The sequence below is a fragment of the Anguilla rostrata genome, chromosome 10, assembly GCF_018555375.3.
Source record: "Anguilla rostrata isolate EN2019 chromosome 10, ASM1855537v3, whole genome shotgun sequence".
Taxonomy (NCBI): domain Eukaryota; kingdom Metazoa; phylum Chordata; class Actinopteri; order Anguilliformes; family Anguillidae; genus Anguilla; species Anguilla rostrata.
In genome coordinates, this window is record NC_057942.1 from 36,521,100 (window position 1) to 36,543,596 (window position 22,497).

Here is a 22,497-nt window from a genome sequence, read left to right on the forward strand (position 1 = left end):
AAGATTCCCATGTGACATTTGGAGGTAGTGCACAAGATGTACGAGATATCCGATAGATAAAGGTGCTTGGTCTCCTTTGTCAGTTTGAAGCGTAAAGCTTTATCTTTCATAGATTCTGACTTGCAGTCACTCAATCAACTGCTTTATGTAATTGTGTCATAAGGTATGAGATCTTGGGTTTCCAGATCCAGAAACGTGTGGAAGCTGCAGGGTAGAGAGAGCCAGGTTGTGTGGAGGTGGGGGGGGGGGGTGTGTGAAATGAAAGGAGGGGGTGCTTTAATTGGTCGTTTCCTCCTGTCTCCAGTGAACCCGGGCGGCTGGGCGCCCGCCTCGGTCCTCCGAGCAGTGGCCAAAAGGGAGTACCCCAAATTCCTCAAGCGCTTCACCTCCTACGTCCAGGAGAAGACTGCCGGCAAGCCCATCCTTTTCTGAGCCCTGCAGGTAATGCAGCCGCACCCCCCAAAACACTCAGGGGGAGCTCCTGCAGACAGAGGTGTCTTTCTGCACAGAAATGGGGTTCTCTTTCTGCACTGAAACAGGGTTCTCTTTCTGCATGGAGACTGGGTTCTCTTTCTGCACTGAACAGTTTCTTCGCATGGGTGGGTTTCTTCTGCCGGTTCTGTGGGGGATTCCTGCCTTATCTGCTTTGTTTAGCTACTGCGGTTAATTATTGAGCAGCACAGTCATAAAGCAGTGAACTCACAGGCTTTCAACTGAAAGTGGAAATATGTCCCAGGACAGCCATTTATAGTCACAAGATACGGGTGGCTGTTTAACTGGCTACATGCTATTTAATGAGGCTTTTGTCACATGCTACGTAGTACTGCGCCGATGTTGCCAAAATGCCACGAAGCATTAACTCCTTATGTTTCATAGTGCCATTCAGATCACAAGTGCAGATGGTACATTGTATAAGGACTTCTCTGCAGACACAAGTTAAGATATGCATGAATGAGGAGATTAGTCTCAAAGAAGCTTAAATGTGGATTGTTGTTTGGGTGCGGTGATGTTTGGTGGGTGAATTTAGTGTCTGGGGCTGTCCCCCCCCTTTTCCCCCCCCAGCATCCCAGCGCCATAGGCTGGACGTCCGACATCACGCCATGCGGAGAGTGAGCCCAGGCAGAGCACACATTCCAGAGGCCCTGGGAACTCCCTCAGCGGGCAGAGGCTCCGCCCTGGCATCCCTGCCCCGCCCCCAGCCCCACCCTCTGTCCTGCCCCCGGCCCCGCCTTTCCCCTGGGCTGTTCAGCCATGCGCTGCCACGGTAGCATCACTACCAGTGTGCCCTAAACAAGCTATGGCTCACACAGGCCACGCCCCCTCCACGCTAGTTTGGAATGGGGACGAAATGTGGCTTTGAGTCTTAACCAGAAGCACACTAGTTATCGCTGTAATCCCGCTATGTTGGCCAAATGGATTTAGTATCGATAGCCAAACATATTTGGTTTTGGTAGCCAAAAGTTTTGTTTTTGGTTTATAGAGCCAAACGTCGTTTTGGTTTTGATGGTCGAACGTCATTTGGGTTTTTTTTGTTTTCTTTGTCGTATGTTTGGTTTTGTCTACCGTTCAAACTTTATTAAGCAATTTTTGGGAGATGAACCCTAAGCCCTTCCTTTTGTAAATGTACAATTGTAATAATTATTATTTTTAATGGTTCTCGTTTTGTCCGTCAGTTTGCTTTAATCACTGATCTCATGGCTTATATTAATGCTGCTGAATTTTCTAAAAATTAGAAGAAAAAGAAAACAGTTGTTTTGCCTTCTGCTTAAAGAATCATCTTGCTAATTGTTGAGGGCTCTTGTTGAGCTGTGACCTTGCCTTTTCGTCTCCTCTCTGGTGAAGACCGCTCACCGGCTCTGATGGAGGGAGAGTTTGGAAAGCTTCCTGCATTCTTTCAGAATGATCTATATTTCTACCTTGTTCGAGTTGTAGATGCGTTATGAATCGGCCAATCGAGTCTCGGGCCTTCGGTGCGGCTTGTGGAAAAACCCGCCGCACAGCCGGACGTCAGGGGTCCGCCCACCCCGTAGCCACCTGACATATTGCCAGCTCATCATTGGCTATTTAACTGACACGTGCAGAAGCGTTCCTCCCCATCGGCTGACCTGCTGGGAACGGCCGGGCTGCCGTTTGAGGATTGCCTAATTTGCATATCGTTTTATAAAACACTCGCGTCTATGTGTATAGATTCTGTAAATGTTTTTTTTTGAGGGACTGTTCACACTTTGTATGCCTCGGAGGTCGGAATATACAGGTTCTCTATGGAAACCTGATCAATAGCAAGAGCTGTGTCTAAATCCCAGGACATACGATCTGAAACTGGGTACTTCTAGTAAAAAGGTTCAGTCTGGAAGGAAAAGGAAAAAGTCTTTTTAGCTTTTATGGCTTTGTTCTAATTTGCATTTATAAAGTAATTTGAAAGGGGGGGGTGACTTTTCATTTGATTTCTCACCTTAAGACAGATTTTTCATTCTTCATTGTGAGTTTGCAATCAGCATGGGAAAGTCCATGTAGCTATAGAGCTCAGCTAGGTGTCTTATAGCTCCAGTCAGCTTGTAAGCTGAAGGAACAAAGAGAATGCTGATCTCTCACTGATCAGACAAGCGATTTCCAAAACCTGATGTTGAAATATACAATCAGTCAATCAATTTGTGCATTTAAAGAAAAACAAAAGGCAAGCTGTGGGAGTTTGGCATGCCTGTGTTTATAGAGTTCCTGTCATTATTCGCGTTTGCACTACGTGTAATTAGGAAATGTGATGTCAGTAAAGTGATCACACTAAACAAGCAGTCTGGAGCAAATGGACCGTACTGTGAAAATATGGTACTGTACAGCCTCACACTTGATTGGACGGGCCCTACCACGGCTTGACACGTGATTGGACACACCCTACCCCGGTCTGACGCGTGATTAAACAGGGCCTCGCCTCGGTCTCTCGTACGCACGTGCCCAGATCCTGCAAGAACGGACTTTTGAGTCTGCATATTCCAAGCTATTGCTCCCCGGTCGTCTCTCCTCTGAAACGGAGAGAAACAGCCGTAATCTCATCAATTAAAGCCCTAACGTCCCTAATCTCAGCAGTTAAACCCTTGTACCTGAACAACGTCCCGACAGCTCTGTCCTTCCCTTTTCAAAGTGCGCTTTGGATAATTCTGAAGTGTACATTGGAGGGATCTGATGTATATATTGGATGGATCTGATGTACACATTGGATAGATCTGAAGTGCACGTTTCCAAATTGCACATTGGATAAATTGATTTACACATCGGATTGATCTGATGTACTACACATTGGATAAATCTGATTTACATATCGGATAGATCTAATGTGCACATTGGGTAGATCTGAAATACATGTTTCTGAGGTGCACATTGGATAAATCTAATGTACACATTGGATAGATCTGATGTATACATTTCTCATGTACACATTGGATGGAAGTATGTTTTTGGGGAATGTATAGACTGTAATGTTTTATAGAAGATTATCAAATTCTCATTAAATTCTGTACAAAACCTGTTTCATGATGGCATCAATCTGTACAAAAAAAGAGAATCTGATTCAAAACATTGTATAATAACAAAATAGATTTTTTGTGAGCTTTTAGCTCTACTTTGTTCTCTAATTGAACAGTATTTAAAATTAAAGGGTATTAAAAATGAACTGGCCATTGGTGTTCTTTCTTCTTTTGTAAGAGTTTGTATTATATGCAAGAAGTGAAGTTAAAAGGAAAAGTAACAGACATGTATAGAAAGCATTTGGTGCATACTGAAGCAGACTTAAATTATTCTAGTATCGTAAATTGTTTTTGGTGCATTTTAATGCAATTTTAATGCTATTTTTAAATGCTATTATAAGTAGCGCTGTTAAAACAACCCTTACATAACCATTTACTTGTAATGTTTGAATTGGTCTTGCTTACGTTCCAAAGTAACGAGTGTATTCATAGGTGATGAAAGCGGAGATTTTAAAGCGGGCAGAGCAGCCTGCGTCTGTAGTGGGAGAGGGGAGGCGGTAGGGGGTGGGGGATGGGCAGCACAGACTGTGTATGCACAGTGGTGTATTCTCTCTGCTTCTGCCGGTCCTGCACAAGTGACGAGCGTGCGCTGGAGCGGGCGTGGCTGGGCCGACTGAGACCTGCAGGAGTCGGCCAATCGGCTGCTCCGCAGCTGGTGAGATGTGATGCAGGCGCAGCCGATTGGTTGGCCCACCCTCTGGTGACGGCAGACCATGATGATGTCACTTCAGGAGGGCTTCTCAAAGTTTACACACACACAGACTCACAGAGACACACACACACACACACACACACACAGGACGAACAGTAATTAGAACCAGGCTTTCACTTGATCTTTTCTGAATAGGACTGCTGACACTTAATTCCCTAGAGACCATAAAACACAACAGTTAGTGGCTGCATTTAGATTTCTGTCTGTCTCACAACAGTGAAAAAGGCACTGTGGTTCTTTAAAATAGTACAATGAAGGTTGTACATCAGTTCAGCACATACTGTACAATTCAGCCAAAATAGAAAATATACCTGCAGCTTGTGAGTAAATTTCCTATGTGAGCCAGTGTAATAATCCAATATATACCTTTGTATGTGTGTGAGGTCTATGACAATCAGGGATAGTTAAAAGTTTGTATGAAAAATCTGTTTTGGAAATAAAACTAATGGTTTTGTTTTTCACTGCAAATTAATATAATGAAATATTACTTGTGAAAACATTATGAGCAAGAGCAATTATCAAAATGTCATTTGTGATATGCTTTACAAAATATTTGTTTGTCCCTTTCTTTTTAAGGGAGTAGAGCCGAAGGTATTGTAGTATAGCATGGATAGTAGCAGGATTCAAAATGGCTCTCCCCATCCCTCCCTATCCCCCTGTAAATGACTGTAATCTTAGGGTTGTAACTAGGCAGCTGTTTCGTAGGTGACTTAGGTGCATTAACTGTCTTAACTACTGCTTGTATTTTTCCATAGATTGCGTTGTTGCCGTTCTCGTTGTGTTAGTGTTAATCAGTTTAACCTTCAGGGTCCAAGTGAACTATGCGGTTGTTCCCTGCACTTGGACCGGTACTTCTCTCTAGGGGTTTCGTCATACTTGTTCCTGGTTTTGGTTATACACTTTGTTGTACGTCGCTCTGGATAAGAGCGTCTGCCAAATGCCTGTAATGTAATGTAATGGCTGAATAATGATCAGATGAACACATTTCCAATGGCTACTGGGCCTGAAATACACTTTGTGCTGGTTGTGCAAAAGAGAAATGGTAGGGTCTCCTGACAGAGTTCTAGGATCTGTGCGTTTGGATGAAGGTCTGATGCCTGATGTTGCATTTGCGGGTAAGAAAAAAAAACGAGCGTAAGAAAAAGCCGGTTACTGTGGGGTAGTGTGTGTGTGCAGACTATGACCGGGTCAAAGATTTGAGCAGGAAACCATGGGGTGAGGTCTCTTTCAGTAACAACTTTAGGGCTCCAATGAGGCACCTTTGAGTAACACACATAGAGTTTAGATGGAAATAGACAGGGTGGCTCCTGTAGCTATTATTTCTGCATATTTCTGTGGCTGGAGAGGTGTTGAATGATGAGCTAGAAGTCCGCATGAGTGAACTTTTAAAGACCTGAACGATTTCTGCTTCAGGGACAATCTTTGTAAGGACATTCCTCAGGTGAACAAAAAGCTCCACCACATGTTTTGACAATCCAGACGTGGAACATTCAGTGCTTCACTGAATCCCACGTCTTCACCAAGGTAAGAGTTCATCAGTGCACAAGGTGTTCTTCAATAACATTAAGACACAGGGTACGCTTGAATTTTTTTAATTGCTTCATGTCATTTGCAAATTGGCAGTTTACAGAACAACTCTGAAGAGAACCAAGTGTCCAAGTTGATGGAAAATTCCACTGAGTGGAATCTGCAGTAACTTAAATGCTCATTCATTTGAAATGTATAGCAAATGGGCAACAACAACAACAAAAAAAAACAACAGAAAAAATGTCAGTTATCTTGATGTTTATTGCAAATTCCCTTTTTATGTTTACAAAAGCTGACATCTTTCGAGACCATGACCATTTTTTCCTCTGATCTCATCACTTGTCCAGTGACCGCCACAATAGTGTTTTTAAATAAATATGGGAGCATGCGACTGGTACCGAACCCCCCTTCTACGAACTCTGACCAGCCAAAGCAGGACGTGGTACGATTTGTGACAGGGTCGAGGGCGAGCACATCCAGGAAGTGACATAGCGCTAACTGCTAAATGTCAGATTAGAAATGTAGACTGTTACAGCCAAACTAGTAAGTGACACCCATTCGGGTTTCAAAAGCTGCAAACTGGGTTTGTATTGGATATGGGCGTGATGGCAACGTGTACAACGCACTTGCATCATACGCTAAGTAGCAGGAAGAGAAAGTGAACCAAGTCTAACCTATTTTTAGCACCTTTTTGAAATCATTTGTGCTTACATGCACTTTAAAAGCATTTTCTCTGCAACATTTTCTCATTATCACCATGTTACTTCTAGCTCTTGAAAGGCAAACGTACATTTGAAAGAAAAACTGAATGTTTAGTTTTAACAATCCCATTTGTTCTCATTCTCAACAATGACTTTTAACTCTCCATTCTACTCTCCAGTACTGGCTGGATTTGGCAAGTACGAAAATCCAATATGACAACGATACCTGAAGATTAATTTTCATGATCCATCATATAATTGTGATTTCATTTCTACATTCCATTTAAAAAAATAAATCCGGCATAAAAAAAGTTACACCAGAGTACTTTTTTCTACTCTTAATTTCGTACAATGTTTCCAGTTGATACAACTTATTTTAAGCAAGTCATGCTGCAACTCTAGATTCTGTCCAATTACAGCATTTTCTGATTCTAATTGGTCAACCGCATTACAGCGTTGGGTTTGCAAATAAATGGCATGTCTGTTAGTTGGCTTAAATAATAACAGAAAATAATAAAAACACCATCTGGACCCTGTTCACCAAAAAAATAAAATCAAGGTACATTCTCGGAAAGGCAGATTCCAAACATGGTCGGTCTTTTTTGACAGTGCAGAAATATAAGTGCCGGACAAACCCACATTCAGTTACCAGAAAATCCACGGAAATGGCACAGATAACCATTGCAGCTTATATAGAGGAGCCAGACTGGATGTGTCCCCACTTTGTAAAGCAGGGTGGAATGTGACGTTAAAACCAGGCATAAACAAGCGTGCGCTGTAGTCTTCTTCCTCCCAGTGACGTGGGGCTCTCCCTTCCACTGGCCGTGGAGAACTCCCAGAATGCAACTCTTCTCACGACGCTTTCTTTGTGCACGTTCCGGAAACTTCCTGCAAGTCAACTTTCGACCTGTAAATGAACAGATTTTATTACAAATTTATTACAATTTATTTTAAAAGTAACCAAAAATGTATTTAGAGGTTCTGTACTGTCAACTGTTTGATGGTTGGTAATGTAATAACTCCTTAAATGTCATAACTTTCATTCTCTTCTTTCAGCATAGCTGACACTTTTCAAATATACGATTTAATTTTCAAATGTAGCATCGGTTGTGTCTTATGTGTAACTGAAGTCTTGTAGGTCATCACTATTCTGACCTTAGTTGCATTTATTTCCATTTATTTCCAATGACCAGGATGTGCGTTCGAGCGCACCACTCGGTGGAGCGGCGGCCATGGCGTTCCCACCTGTTGTGCGTCATGTGACTTTTGACCAGGTGTCCGGCGGCGAGCGCGGCCATGAGCGAGAGCTCCCCGGCGAGCACGGTGGCGCACACCACGCGGGCCAGCTGCCGAGCGTTCTCCCCCGGCGCGTCCAGGCACGAACCCTGCACCCCCAGCATCTGAAAAAACGAAAAAAAGCAGCGGCGCTCCAGGTTACGCCCCCGTACGCCAACCGAGGCTAAATGACGTGTCCGAGCGAGTTCGAGCCGGGTGGTAAGTACCTGCAGGCAGGCCTGCTGGGGGGGCAGGTTGGTGCCCCCGCCCACGGTGCCCAGCTCGATGGAGGGCATGGTGCAGCTGATGTGGAGGTCCTCCCCGGTGGGGCCGGTGGCCTCCATCAGCGTGATGCAGTTGGAGCTGCTCACCGTCTGGGCTGGGTCCTGGTCAGGGACAGAGAGCCCAGTTCAGCATCTCTAAATACCTTCAGGGTGATTTCCTACTCTGCAAAGAGGAAATCCCGTTCGTATACGTCTCCGTTCGGCAAAGTGAGGCCTTTCCTCACCTGGCCGCAGGCGATGTAAATGGCGGCCACGATGTTGGCCGCGTGCGCGTTGTAGCCCCCGATGCTGCCGGCCATGGCCGACCCCACCAGGTTCTTGTTGATGTTGACGTCCACAAGCGCCGCCGTGCTGGTTTTCAGGACCTTGAAAAGGGAAGGACAAGAAATCATTTAAGGCAAGACGTTCTTCGGCGAGAAACGGCTACTGGAGTCTCACCCTAGCCCTCCGGTCCTGTTTCGGTTCTCAGCGAAGGCCAGAGAACCTGAGGCCTTGGTGAACGCACCTCTTTGACCACTTTAGCCGGGATGGTGGCCTCGCACACGGCCGACTTCCCGCGGCCCTCGATCCAGTTGATGGCGGCGGGCTTCTTGTCCGTGCAGAAGTTCCCGCTCACCGCCAGGACGTGCAGCTCGGGGAACTCCTCCTGTAGCCTGGACAGGGCCTGCTCTGTGCCCTGTGGAACACACACACACAGCACTCTAATAAGATACACTGGTTAAAGAGGGGTAGTCCCTATTGCGTAATGGCAAAGCCAGCCATGAGTAACAGAAGCACTGAAATGTCAAATTAAACCGTTGAGTCAGAATCTGGCAGCGCACCAAAAGGTGCCAGTTAAGGCATGCCAAAAAATACATATTTATATCCAAATAGCTGGAGAATGTTGACTTTATGAAAGGCTGTATCACAGGAACTTTTTTCCCTCCAACATGAATGAGAGAGAACATCCTCTTTGTGTAACTGAGTAAATAATCCATTAAAAGGCTTCCCTCAAAAGCATTCCAACTACTGGGAGGGGCGGGGTTGGATGTTCAACCCAACCCATCGGAATGTGCAACTGGTTAAAAATAATTCCATCTTTTGACGCTCAGGATTGGACTAGGAAGTGTGATGTCAAAGGGAGTGTGATGTCAAAGGGTGGGGTCTGACATAAGCAGCTTCTCAAACATTCAACTACAAATATGTACAGTACAGTACAGTACAGCAGGGTGAATAGCAAGGAAGAATTTCACCTTAACAAAAAAGGAACTCTTCAACCCTTTTCAGCACTGACCTTGGAGATCATGTTCATCCCCATGGCGTCTCCGGTTCCGGACTGGAAGCGGATGTACAGGTTCCGACCCGCGAGTCCGATCAGCAGCTTCTGTAAGCGGGCGAACCTGCGGCGAGAGAGAGAAGGTCCGGTCACTCCCCCTGGTCCCGGTCAGCCCGTACTCTAGAGGAACAGTACAGGGGGCTTTCACCGACCTGCTGGTGCTGTCGAAGACCTCTTTGATGCTCTGGAAGCCCTCCTCGCTCTCCAGCCACGCCCGGACCTCGGCGGCCTTGCAGGCGGACGGCAGCTGCACCACGGGCCCCCGGGTCATTCCGTCGGCCAGGATCCGGCTGCTGGCTCCACCGCCCAGCTGGAGAGGACATACGACACCGGGGTCAGCGACGGTCGCCGGGACAATTAGAACTGCAGTGATCAAAGTGGTATCTTTGGGCCGTACTTACAGCAATAGCTCGACACCCTCGGTTGGTACTGGCCACCAAACAGCCCTCCGTCGTTGCCATGGGAACCTGGAACTGCTTGCCATCCAGAAGCAGTGGCCCTGCCACGCCCACTGGGACAGGCATGAAGCCAATCACGTTCTCGCAGCAGGTCCCCATCACCTGGTGGACAAGACGTCACAATGAGTCATCACTGAAAACAAACTCGCTCAGCCACTTGACTTAGTTACCACCTAAAGCATCGACTTACAAATATCGGTCAATGAACTACTTTGTCTTCAACTTTCAATCAAAGTTCTTGCACTTCTCAACATGCTAGGCTTTCACACTGATGATTGTCCTTGTAGCAAGTTCAACCATTTAAAGATAATGTGGCATGTATGTGAGCTTGCTGGGCAGCCTACCTTGCTGTAGTCGTAGTCCTTGTAGGGCAGGCAGGTGAGAGCGGAGGTGCTGGGCAGTTTGGACGTGAGCATCTTCCTGCGGATGACCACCCCCCGCTCGGGGGTCTCCATCATGGCCTCCAGCTTGTACCCGGGGATGTGCTTGGCGTTCACCAGTGAGATCACCTCCATGTCACTCAGGTGCCTGCCCCCCATCTGTTCAGCAAGGACAGGTCACAGCGAGAGTTAACCTAGAGGAACCTTGTCAACCAACCCGCCGACCAAGACCACGACTGGATGCTTACGACAGCCTCGGCATTAAGGACAATTTCACTCTCACAGTAAAGAGACCATTTACAGAGCTTTGCTAGCCACATACAAGAGTGCTGAATACAATGGACTTGACCAAACAACAGATGACAGCGATGGAGAGAACGGTGCTAGTTTGACAGCAGTGACAGAACGCACCTCTGGGTTCTTCAGGATGGTCAGGCACTCGTCGATGGGCCGAGGTTCGGCGGGCGGCTTCGGCAGGGACTCTGCGGGAGGCTCCAACGCCGCGTCTTCGCCGCCCAGCACGAACAGGCTCTTCGGCTCTTTCACAGAGGGCAGGGGGCGGATCACCTCGGCTGCGGACGGGAGCGAGGGAGGCGGGGTGAGATCGCCGTCGAGTCGAGGCCGGAAAAAAAGAGACGTTCCCGCTCGCTGTGGGAAAGGGTGACCGGACGCGGTCGCGCCTACCTCTCTCCTCTTTGGTGACCTCCACGGCCTGCGGGGCGGTCTTCTGTGGGGATTTTGGCGGGGCGGGTTCTTTCCTGCAGCACTCGTCTTGGGCCCGCCTCTGGACCAGCGTGTGGGCGGTGATGGGGTTTTTGAGGGACAGTGAAGACTCGGTCTCGGCCTGCTCGAAGAAGATGTACTTGATGGCCAGGAGGAGAGCCAGGCCGAGAGTGATCACCTGCTCGATGTCCATGCTGATCATCCTGCAGGAAAGAAGGCAGACCTTCATACCAGAAATCAAAATGCTTCTCCACACAGTGACACAATGACAGGAGTTGCTGAAAAAACCTGTTTTAGTTACAGGTTTCATGTAACTATGTAGTACTATATATATATTAGACTGTATGTAGTGTATTGTGTTTACTTTTCCTACCATGCTGTGTCTGTAGTTTGCATGCCTCTATGTCTAGCACCTCTGTAGTGTGTCTCCGTATAACACCTCTGGCGTCTGCGGCAAGGATGTCACATTCCTATGCTAAATGGCTGCGAGGGTCCCCAGGAAGGGACAAGACCATTTGTCTCCGGTCCGCCACTTAACTCAACCTTTTGATGTGTATGACTGCAAACTGTATATCTAGACACCACAGTGTGATGAGCGGAGATTCTCGCAGCGCAGTGCCCGAGTGTGCTGGGTCTGTCTCTCCCTTGCGCATTGAATTAAACAACAAATCCTCTGAGGAAACTTTGTCGGGGTGTTCTTCATCGTCCTGCATTTGACTCCACGAATAAGGGCAAAATATCCTAACAAACCTGACATTTCTTCCTAAAAAACCAGTGTTGCCAGATTTGTAAACAGTGAACCCACCCAGAGCAATTTTCCCCACACAACACACAATAACATACAAAAGTAGCCCAACTGGGCAGGAAATTGCCTAATCTTGCAACACTGTAAAAAAACACTAATTACACCAGAGGAGCACTGTATTTCTGTTAGGTAACTGGCATTCAATTGTCAACAGTGAAGCATGGGATATTGCCAGCTTTATATAGCACCATGTTGAAGATGCATGTGGATTGCTAAGTTTGCCCGATGTCTTCTCCATGCAGAGTTGAGAGAACGGTACCTGGACAGGTAGAACTGCCACAGGGGCTTCTCTGGGTCGATCCTCTTGGGCATGTTGTCGTCCAGGCTCAGGCCCATTCTGGACATGTCAACCGTGCTGTTGCTGGAGGCCGGCTCGGCAATCCAGCGGCTATGAGCGTGCACCAGAACCAGGCCCAGAGACTGGAGGGGAAGAGCATAAGAATTATTCGAATCAAGCCATCTGCATGGTCCCTTAATTATCGCTGTATGGAAGGGGCATGCACCTTACTGGGCCCCAATGGGCCTTATCCAACAAACCATAGTTTGGAAACTTCTGCTTTAAATGTAGCATCAGACCCACCCCAGAGTACATCCCTTCCACTTTGGAAAGACAGAAGCCTGTGGTCACAAGAGAGAGCCTCCATCCTTACCATAATCATCTTCACTCTCTGGGTAACAGGGTTGGGCTTGTTGTCCTCCTCCTCTTCCAGAACACGGGCAAAGTGGCTCAGCTGCCAAATGGGGTGGCCCTCCTGGCTCTCCCGGGACAGCTGTGGGGATAGGGGTGGTACGCTGTGTCAGCCCAGATCAAGGCACCCAGCACATGTGCTTAACGAAGAGAGAACTTTCCGGAAGGACCCACCTCCAGAACCAGGGAGACGCACGCAGGGAAGAAGGTCATGAAGACAAAGTAGTTGGCCAGGACGGACAGGCACCCAAAGCAGCACATGATCTCCAGCTGACGCACGCCTGAGGCCAAAGCAGGACCAAACAGGAAGTGAGGCTTTATATGTACACTTACTAATTGACAATCATTTGTTTGGGAAGAGGCCAACGTATCTGATAGCCATAAATCTCCAAATAAGCATTTTTTGTTACAAGATGCCTCAGTAAACCTCCAAAATCTCTGTATTGCATATTTCTTTATGCCACATTAAGGCCCTCAACCACATCAAGCAATTTCAAAGAAACAGTCCAACAGAATGAATATATGGGCCTTAAACAAGCCTCTCACCTGACATGGTGCCAACACCAATCACCAGGCACTCCACAAGGGCATCAAGAGTAAACGTAGGTCCCAGAATGGCCATTCCACGAGAAATATTGTCTCTCACTTCATCCTACAGTATAACAAAGGTATGTTTTACTGATGTGATGGCAGCTGACTTGGACCATGTGTTAATCATTTCTTGAAAATTTAATTCTTCCACAAAGTAGGGAGTCCTGAGAGTTGTACCTGAGAGTTGGAGCTCAGAGCAAACTTGGCGAGAGCACAGGCTTTGGAGAGGTCAATCAGTAGCAAAAAGAAAGGCAAAGCTTCACTGCAAAACAGAAAGTAAAAAAATTCCATTAGAAATCCCCCCTAAACATGGGACAGGAAGGATCCTGCTGAGGTCATTGTAATCTCTAGAACAGGGCTGCTCACACTTTTTCAGCATGCGAGCTACTTATAAAATGACCAAGTCAAAATGATCTACCCACTACAAAAATGCAAAACATATATTTATTTACAAATATATTGAGGATTCTTTATATGTACAATGTATGTTGATGTACCTTGCATAACCGCATGAGCCAATATTGCACAACACAACATAATTAACTATGTACATTTTTTTGTCATTATTTGAGTTTAGTCTGATGACTTGCACTGAATTGAATCAGCCAGGGATACATAGTCCAGACAGTAGCTGCTGACAGCCAGCCTCAAGCACACTTCCAAATGTTCATCAGTCATGGTGGAACGGTACTTGGACTGACTAGCTTGTTAGTTTTGCTGCACTTCGCCGTTGTTTGCACATGCGCAGTGACCTAAGTGTCAGAAAAATTCAGATGTCATCTAACTGGCTGCCCTATATCAATCAAGTGACGGGATGGATGATAGGCTGACGTCTATTTTTTTTAAAGGAGTACCATGGTGATTTTCACACTTTCTCGGTTTTATGTGCTATTTGCACAAGAGGCATTGAAGAAACACAATGAGCAAAGTATTAAATATGTCCGTTCTGTATTTTTGGGGAAATATGCGTTTTAAATTCATCGTCCTATTTTCAACCGGTTGAGAAAGTTGTCATTTTGCTGCGTCACGAATACAGTAACCACTCCCATTTCCACGCTCCGTAAAGAAATCTGACAGGACACACCGTCCTGCTGTTCAGACAATGCAAATATTTGACTAACGTTAGGTTCACTTAAATTAGAGTGCCTTTAGATTATTTCTGGTTATCAGAATATCAGATATTCATTTAGCTAGCTAGCTAACGTTAGCTAGCTAGGAGGTTTGCTTTCATAAGGCAATGTTATCGATAACGTTAGCTTGCTAGTTTGCTTTTATGAGGACGTTATAGTTATGCTTTTATCTTAACTTGGCTAGCTAGATAGCAAAAATTATAATTGGATATAAGTCAACGTCCTTACCTTAGCTATCTATCGATACTTGATATACTACTAAGCTAGCTAGCTTGTGAAAATTCAGTCTCCCAAAGAGAGCGTAGCATGGGGGTAGCTATGGTAACGGGGCACGGTCTGTCAATCATAGCTAACTGACAGTTCTCATTACCACGTCCAGACGGTTCGGGTGAATTTTTATAGTGGGAAATTTAGGCTTAGAAAAATACGTTTTAAAGTACATTGAAATGACTGAAGAATAAAAAAATTATGCACATTTGTTTTGTTGTTGCCTAAAGACAACTGGGAAGTGTCACGTTCAACCACCATGGTACTCATGCGATCTACCAATACTACCTTTGCGATCGACTGGTAGATCGCGATCGACGTATTGAGCACCCCTGCTCTAGAACAATGCAGCACTACTCACTTAAGGCCTGTGAGTTCTTTGTCCAAGAAATGAATGACGACCGTGCTGAATACAAAACTGGAGAATATGGTGAAAAGACCAGCAATGCCTGCGGACAAAAACATAAGTTACATAACGCATAAGTGAATTCCCCATTTTAAAACACACCCATTTCCAGACTAATTCCAGAGGGTCACACAACTTACCCAGAATATATTTTGAACCAAGCTGTCGTAGATTTTGGAATTGGAAATAGATGTACACAATGGCTATGCACCGGGTGATGGTTAGGATGATGATGTCACTGCTTAGTATTTGCTGCAATGTAAAACAAAATTATCAATAGAGACATTTAATATCTGTTGGTGCTAAATATGCGATTAAGTCTTTATACGACTGCTTGTCATCAATCGGCTCTTCGCTCTCTTTGTATTCCATGCACGTGATTAGGCGCCGATCAGTACCTCCTCCAGCAGGGGGCACTCATAGTTCCAGCCGCAGATCTGGTCGTTCCCGGTGAACATGTTCATGGACATCATGCAGATGGTGAGCGTCACAGTCCCCACAATCACTTCCCAGGGGTGGGAGGCCACGAAGAGGCCGTGTATGCGGAACAGTCGGGTCAACATGACGATTCAGTGCAGTAGGTTTCCTAGGACACATGAGGCAATGATGTCAGCCAACAAGACATGGTCCCATCCCTAAGATCAATGCTTCAGGCAGATCACCATTCACATCGATCTGTAGCTGTTCCCGACAAATATTTACTATTTAAAAGCCAGCTGCAAGTCCAAGTTATGGGTCAATACCATCCCCTCAAAAATACAGCTCAAGAAAGGGTTCTTTATTGCCAATTCAATGAGAATGGAAATACCACTAGAGATATAAGAGACAGATGATGCAACACAATGGCATTCCTGCAAATGAACAGGTTGTACCAAACTGTAAGGCCATATTACAGTGTACAGCAAATACGAACTGTTTGCATTGTGACATTTAGATAACTGTTAGATAACTGCTGTAGAACCCTGTAGATTCCATCCACATCCAATTATTCCATCCCATTAAAAATGACAGCAAGTCATTCCAGCTCTGTGCCGATGCAACTTATAGGAATTACCGACACAGTCACAGCATAAAGTGCTACAGCCTGAGTGCATATTACCCTGTCAGTTATACAATGGGACAAAAATATTTTCTGCCAAATGTAGCTTTAGTACTTCAGCAGAGGAGGTGTCGAGGAGCTCATTACACAAAAACTCACAAATTGATACAGCTTAACAAAAGCCTTTTTGTCATTTCATTAAAGAATAAGTCAAATGTATAATCAAAAATGGCTGTGTTGACTTAAGGTAGATCTAGCAACTCAATCAATCTACCCTCACTCAGTCGAGCAACCGACAGTCATTATGGTCAAAGTATTTAAGTAAACTTTTCTTTTTTAAACCTACTTTAGTTCAAAAAAAAAAAAATTTCAAATAGCCTATATACTTTCGTATTCACAACACTGACAGAAAAGCAGTCATTATAAGGGCAATATCCAAGCAATCATAAAATCCATAAGACCTGCGAAACCACTCCCTCGCTGACAAACACGCACAGAGATGCAGAATTAAATTAATCTAGATTTCTGTTAATGACAAATTAATGGTATTTTAACCGACCTAACCACCCCAACAGAGGATTAACATCGCACCTCCCCTTCTAGGAAATAGAAACGGGGAGCCCTTCAAATATGCTGTTTTATAGACTAGCTGGGTATCACAATCCTGATCACTTATTAGGCAAGCACCCGATTCAGGAAAAGACCCTTAAAAAACATGTTAGAATAAAATCTGACGATGTTTTATTCTATAGTAGTAGTAACCGATTAGGTCAGCATCTCCAACGTTATTTCACTGTCACCGGCATATGCAGTGCGGCGGCTTTAGCTAACTCAAGACCAACTGTGAACAAAAACTGCTAATGATTTTGGCTAGGGCACCAAATGACATTAATAGTTCACTTAGCCAATCAATTCAAGATATCGCCGCAAAGATGTAGCCTACCAAATAGTGCTAAAAAGAGGCTATCATTTTCTGGCTTCCGAGCTAACGTTAACATTAACGTTAGTATCTACAGTGAATCATCAAAAGCTGACTAGCTAGAGGTTAAGACAACAGAGTTAGCTAGGAGTTTTATAGCTACCGAAACTAAAAAAATTAAGCCACATAACTCCAATCTACACATACAGTACAGTTTTATTATAACTGACTTCCTAGCTTGCTAACGTTAGTAACTAAACTTCCCGTTCACTCCCATCTCCAGCACTCGCTCTAGTCTAGCTTTCAAAACGCATTAAAACAAAACAAGGAATAGTTAAGCTTCTCAACTACTAATTAGTTTACTTGAGTTAAAAACATTTAACAATACACAGCGGCTTACCATTCAATGATAAATCCCTTTTGAAAATAACAGCTACACGGAAATTAATAAATACACAACATAGCTGCGCGGAAGTCAGCCACAAAGCTAACATTAGCCTTTAGCAACCAACCTGACAGTCGAGAAATGATCAGGTCCTCGCTGTGACTTCTCAGTCCGTCTTGTTCTGTGCCTGACAGCAATGTCAAATTTGAAATAAGCAAGCTAGAAACATATGTGGTAACGTTAGCTCATGTAAAAGGAGGCAGACCTGTGTGGTCAAAAAACTGTTTCAATAATTACGGATGGTCTGGGCATTGCTTTGTTTGAGAGTCGTCTCTCAACAGAGACCGGTTGACGGTCGCCTCCTAATGTCATTCAAATGAAAAAAATGGCGAGGGTCTCATGGTCCGATAGCTGAGCCAATCGCATCTTGAGACCGCCTCCATCACCTGTTGTCATGCTTCGTTACCAAGCCAACGACCAGGGAGGTGTGGCTGGGTGGTGGACGCGTGATCTCACCACTGCAGTTTGAACCAATTTCGATGAAGGCACAGACACTGTAATGCACTATTGGCTAAGCAACAAATAATGCATTACCAATCGCATGAAGTTCAACCTGTCCTCGCCTGTCAAATCCGTGCACAGTTTTCCTTCAGTATTAACGTTTCATTTAAAGGTAACCTTAAACAAACGTTGCTATTGCAATTATTCCTTCTTGAAATACCGCACAATGCCACGGGAACGATCAATTACTTCACTATCATCTAAGGTTGCAATCATGAAACTGAAAAAATGAAGCCTTTGATTTATGATGATTGTTATTGTTATTATTATTATTATTATTATTACTATTACTATTATTATTATTAGGATGTCTGTTAGTACGATAGTGCTGAGGCAAACAAATGAGACCATTTAATGGTAATTAGAAAAATTAAAGACAAATTGTTTAATTGTTGTTCTGTATATTATTGTACAGGGCACCAATTGCTTGTATTTTTCTTAGACGTTACTTTCCCATCTCAAATAAAGGAATGTGAATGTAGGACCAGTTCTTGCAAAATTGCAATTGGACAAAGCTTGCACAGCGTAGCTAGCTTAATCCTGTATTCCCTGTCCACAACAAAATACATTTGTAAGATCATAATGCTAAGGTAATAGGCTGCTCTATCTTTGTATGACGCTGGCCATAAAAGCCAAACTTGCTTATTTTCCGTTTATTATTAAATGAAAAGTCCATTAGGGCAAAAATAATTCCTTCTGAATTATGCGAATGTACAATATTGTTCAAATGAACATATTTCCCTTTTGGTCGGTAGGCGGCAGCATTGTAAAAACTTTCAAGTGAAGAGCGCGAAACTGTAGCCACTCTCCAGAGCCGAATGCAGCTCGTAGCTGAACCTCAGTGAGCTAATATTAGCTATGGGAAATAGTTCTGTGATCGTGAAGTAGACTTTGCTTGTCGATCTCATTTTCGATTTTATCACCTGAAATTTCTGTTAATTAGCTACAAAAAATAAGGTGGATGACAATTGCTGGCATTTACTGTTTCATTTGAACAACATGGAATTTCTGGATACTTCAGATAGTGAAGGGACGGCAGTGGCGGACTCGGAGAGCGATGTAGACGATAATTTATACGCTAGCAGGTATAAATGATTGTACTGTATCTGTCTTACAAAGGTAATAATAAAAGTAAGCTATTTTTAATCTGTCTGAAGTCGTCTAATGGTTGTGTAATTGTGTGTATAATTGATTTATCTAATGTTACTTGGGTTAATCTCTTCGGGGGACATTCGCCCACTGAGTAATGTTAGTTAGACTACTCCAGAGTCAGCCAGTTTAGCAGATGCTAACGTCTGCATTGAAATTAATTAATTTACCTTTTAATATAATGTATATTTATTTTGCAGGTTAATGTGTGCAGATTCATTTTCACTGTCACCGCGGTTGAAGGTATCTTTTCGTGCCACTGGTAAGAGCTGCATTGCCTAGCTAGGTAGACTAGCTGTTCTAACGTTAGCTGTTTCGACAAACTCCTAAGTGAAATTGCAAGTCATAAAATTTGATGTTTAAATGTAGCTGAGTGATTTGGTAGTTAGGGAGCTATGTTGGCTCCTGATTTTCATTGCATTTAGAGGTTGTATGTATTTGAAATATTTTCAAATATGGCATACATGCATTGGCATAAAGCCTGAATGTAATTATGGATAGATGACTGCAGTTTTATGGCAGAGGCTCATTAAAAAAAAAATCTGTATTTGTTCATGGCTATTTCCTTGTGAAAATCACATGAACAGGATTGCGTATACAATTTACAAACAGCCAGCATTCATCATATCATACACCTGGGATGTGCACAGAAACAAAGGTCTGCAATATGTCAACAGTGTAGTTTTTTCATAGGAACTTTTTTAAGAACAAAAGTAAGAATAATTTAAGAAAAGTTTTGTGAATGAGGCCCATTGTCTTCTCACTTTGACTTCTGTTTGTATTTAGCCCCTGCCATTTTTATGTACTTCTGTATTTTACTTTAACTTGTGCAATAGTACAGCAAGCAATGGTATGCTTAATATCTTTTGGCAAATTACTTATACACAATATAGCTATTTTATTATGTTTCTATTTTCAGTCATTTCAACAGGGCATCTTCCCAATACTCAATCTGTAGCAACCTTCATAAAATATTGTAAATTCATTAACTTGGTTGTAACTATTCATATAAAGTGTAGTCTGTTCGTTTATTTGCCAGAATGTTCTCCAGTGATAAAACCACTACCTCGCAGAAAACTGACTGAAGCGGAGAAGACTGCACTAATTTCAAGAAAGGTAAAGTAACGGCAAGTGATTCAAATAATATTGTTTCATAATTGGCCTCGTGATCATGTATGTCTTATGTAACTGTCAGCTATTATATTTCAGTGTTTCTTTATGTGCAGATAAATGCTCCAGGATCTACATCTGTTTCAAGGTGTGTACTACCCTCATTATGTTTTCAACAATTTAGGGTGTTTTTTTTAACTAAATATTTTTAATGTCTCATCATGGAAACTGTTTGACAAGTGAATTGTTTTTTATGACATCATGTCAATACAGTGATATGACAAATAAAGTGGATGTGGCTCTTTCCTTAAAACAAAAGGAAGTTCTGCTTATTTTTTGTGGTAGTTCTGAAGAGGTGCTGGCTTGTGGAGATGAAGGGTGTAGTGACTCTCAGCAGGAGAAGGGATGCACAGGTAATTCTGCAAATTTATTTACTTACACAGTTATTACAAGTGTTTATCCAGTGTATTACTGGCACATTGCTTGGCCTTCACGTGTTATTGGGCATATTATTAGGAAACACTGCCACTCTGTGGCACATAGTGGAAAAACAGCCGTGAGCTTGGGGCTATGGTAGTAAAAATTGATACTGACTGTAGGGCTAATACAATGTGTGGACCTCATGTGTAAATAATATCCTGCATTACTACCTATTTTAAAGAAAAAATTATAACTATCACGCACTTTCAAGTTGATTTTGTATAATGTTGCTAAGTTACCTAATGATAGTGCCTTCACACTGGGGATTAGTTTTTACATTCAGGCTTAAGTTAAATGAACATATCTGTTTTAATTAGTTTTTCCAGTTATAATTGATATAATTGAATGCACTTTTTGTGTTTGATTAAGCAGCTGTGAATTGTGAGGGATTAAACAAAGGTGTCAGGAACGGACGGAAGGGCAAAGCAGAATCAGATGAACTGGTGAGCTCAGAGTGCAGCTACACTTTTAATACAACAGTGCTGCAGACTAATAATTTATTGTAATATGGTATAATTACCTATTCTAGTAGACGAAGAGAAAATTGATCACAATCATTTCACAGCACTCTGTGTGGCTATTATTATGAGTGTTATTATGACAGTCAATCATCTCTTTTATTGTCCTGAGATGATACGTAAGCCATAGCTTTTGGACTTTGTGCCAGGTGCGTGTGTGTTTGTGTGTATTTAAACAGCATCCATCGGCTGTGGGGAAGCATGTAAGCCCTGATGTGGTGGTCATGGTAACACCGGGAGCACAGAGATGCAGGAGTGGCATCAGGGCCGGTGCAGCCTCTGATCGGCCTCAGTCGCGTCCCCGTGTCTGCGAACCGTCCTCAGGAACCCCCCGTCCGAGACGCCCCCTCCCTTCCCGCCACGTCCCCGTGGCATCGCGGGAGGAGCCTGGCAGAGGAGGGGGGGCGGGGGGGTGCACGACGCTTCGCGGCTCGCGGGGGAAAGGAGGGAGCAGGAGAGAGGGGCCAGCTCGGGCTGGGAATACAGAGCCCGGGCCAAGCCTGCCTTCTAGAAGCTTCTCTGAGAAGGAGACCCCGAGCAGGGTCCCATCAGCGAGGACCCGTGTGAAACAGAGGGAGGGAAAACTGGGCCACAAACCAGAGTCTGAGCCAAAGCCCAACACTAAACACACAGCCCAAACCAGGTACATTCACATTCTCACATCCACAGTTCACTCACATATGAGAGTCTGAGCCAAAGCCAGACACTGAACACACATCCACACCAGTACATTTCAATTCTCACACAGAGTCATCATGTCGAGAGGTCGTAGGAACAACCAGACCGGGACACACAATCCAAACCAGATACATTCAAATTCTCATATCCAGTTCACTCACATATGAGAGTCTGAGCCAAAGCCAGACACAGTCCATAGCTGGCTTTTTTTCGACAAAGGGAGGGGCTGATATGGGTCGAGGGGTTGTCAGGGTAATCAACAACCCTGTGAGCACATGTGGTCCTAAGTTAAAAACCGTAGCACAATCCTGTTCATGTGATTGGCATAAGGAAACAGCCATGAACACAAATACAGATAAGGAAAAAATGATGAATGCATTTTCTTGGAAACGTTCTTACACACAGTTTACAGTCACATGTGATCTTATACATGTTTTGTGAATGAGGCCCATTGTAAATGTGCATATTGTGCAGCAGGAGTGGATGTTGTGCGTCTCAGCCTGCTGTAGCGGAGGATTTCACGCAGCAGGACAGGATGTCCTGTCAGTCTCCTCCGCAGCCAATGGGACGAAGGAAAACTGAACAGAGGCCCACCCACACCCGCTCAGGCAAGTACAGTATTTATCTTTAAAGAAAGCAATATTAAATGAACACCAAAAGTAAACTGACATAAACTTTGGGTCACCGCCTATCCCGTCCATATTTTTGGAGTCTGTTATGTTTAATAAACTCTTCATGCTTTGGTTATTTAACTGTGTACCCAGTCGGTTGGCTTTGAGCCGTGTGGGAAATGTAAATTCGGTGTCTCTTTTGAAAGTGACAAACAACTTTACCTGCATGTGAACACCAGGGGGCAGCGTGGTGTCACACCACTGCAT

General features: G+C 44.1%; 2 protein-coding genes and 2 long non-coding RNA genes across 7 annotated transcripts in view; 3 read left to right on the top strand and 1 right to left on the bottom strand.

Moving 5' to 3' along the window:
- Positions 1-3,664, top strand: part of LOC135233358 (ceramide transfer protein-like) — a 31,313-nt gene extending 27,649 nt beyond the window's left edge. For 2 of the 3 annotated variants that reach the window (XM_064296797.1, XM_064296798.1), the window contains 2 exons: positions 305-441; positions 1,063-3,664. In XM_064296797.1, coding sequence (XP_064152867.1) covers positions 305-432 — 128 coding nt within the window. In that variant the 3' untranslated portion in view covers positions 433-441; positions 1,063-3,664. The remainder of the gene's footprint in view (positions 1-304; positions 442-1,062) is intronic. The other variant, XR_010323817.1, reaches the window with a different exon arrangement.
- A 2,142-nt stretch (positions 3,665-5,806) lies between these two features.
- On the bottom strand, positions 5,807-17,507 carry hmgcra (3-hydroxy-3-methylglutaryl-CoA reductase a). 2 transcript variants are annotated; one of them, XM_064296799.1, is made up of 20 exons: positions 17,251-17,507; positions 15,179-15,366; positions 14,921-15,032; positions 14,736-14,823; positions 13,155-13,239; positions 12,933-13,038; positions 12,561-12,667; positions 12,349-12,468; positions 11,958-12,118; positions 10,855-11,096; positions 10,582-10,742; positions 10,135-10,329; positions 9,734-9,892; positions 9,485-9,642; positions 9,291-9,396; positions 8,523-8,693; positions 8,242-8,382; positions 7,961-8,119; positions 7,704-7,858; positions 5,807-7,365 (listed from the first exon to the last, which is right to left on the bottom strand). In XM_064296799.1, exons 2-20 carry the CDS (start codon positions 15,341-15,343, stop codon positions 7,311-7,313), a joined length of 2,646 nt encoding a protein of 881 aa, XP_064152869.1. In that variant the 5' UTR covers positions 15,344-15,366; positions 17,251-17,507; the 3' UTR covers positions 5,807-7,310. The 2 variants fall into 2 exon arrangements, with proteins under 2 accessions (XP_064152869.1, XP_064152870.1); XM_064296800.1 differs by having other exon boundaries at positions 17,139-17,257.
- A 1,004-nt stretch (positions 17,508-18,511) lies between these two features.
- Positions 18,512-19,954, top strand: LOC135264538 (uncharacterized). The gene is made up of 3 exons (XR_010332727.1): positions 18,512-18,769; positions 19,034-19,095; positions 19,873-19,954. It is a non-coding gene; the product is annotated as an uncharacterized LOC135264538 (long non-coding RNA).
- A 73-nt stretch (positions 19,955-20,027) lies between these two features.
- Positions 20,028-21,578, top strand: LOC135264524 (uncharacterized). Its single transcript, XR_010332718.1, has 4 exons — positions 20,028-20,091; positions 20,289-20,356; positions 20,796-20,866; positions 21,121-21,578. It is a non-coding gene; the product is annotated as an uncharacterized LOC135264524 (long non-coding RNA).
- Positions 21,579-22,497: the final 919 nt, after the last annotated feature.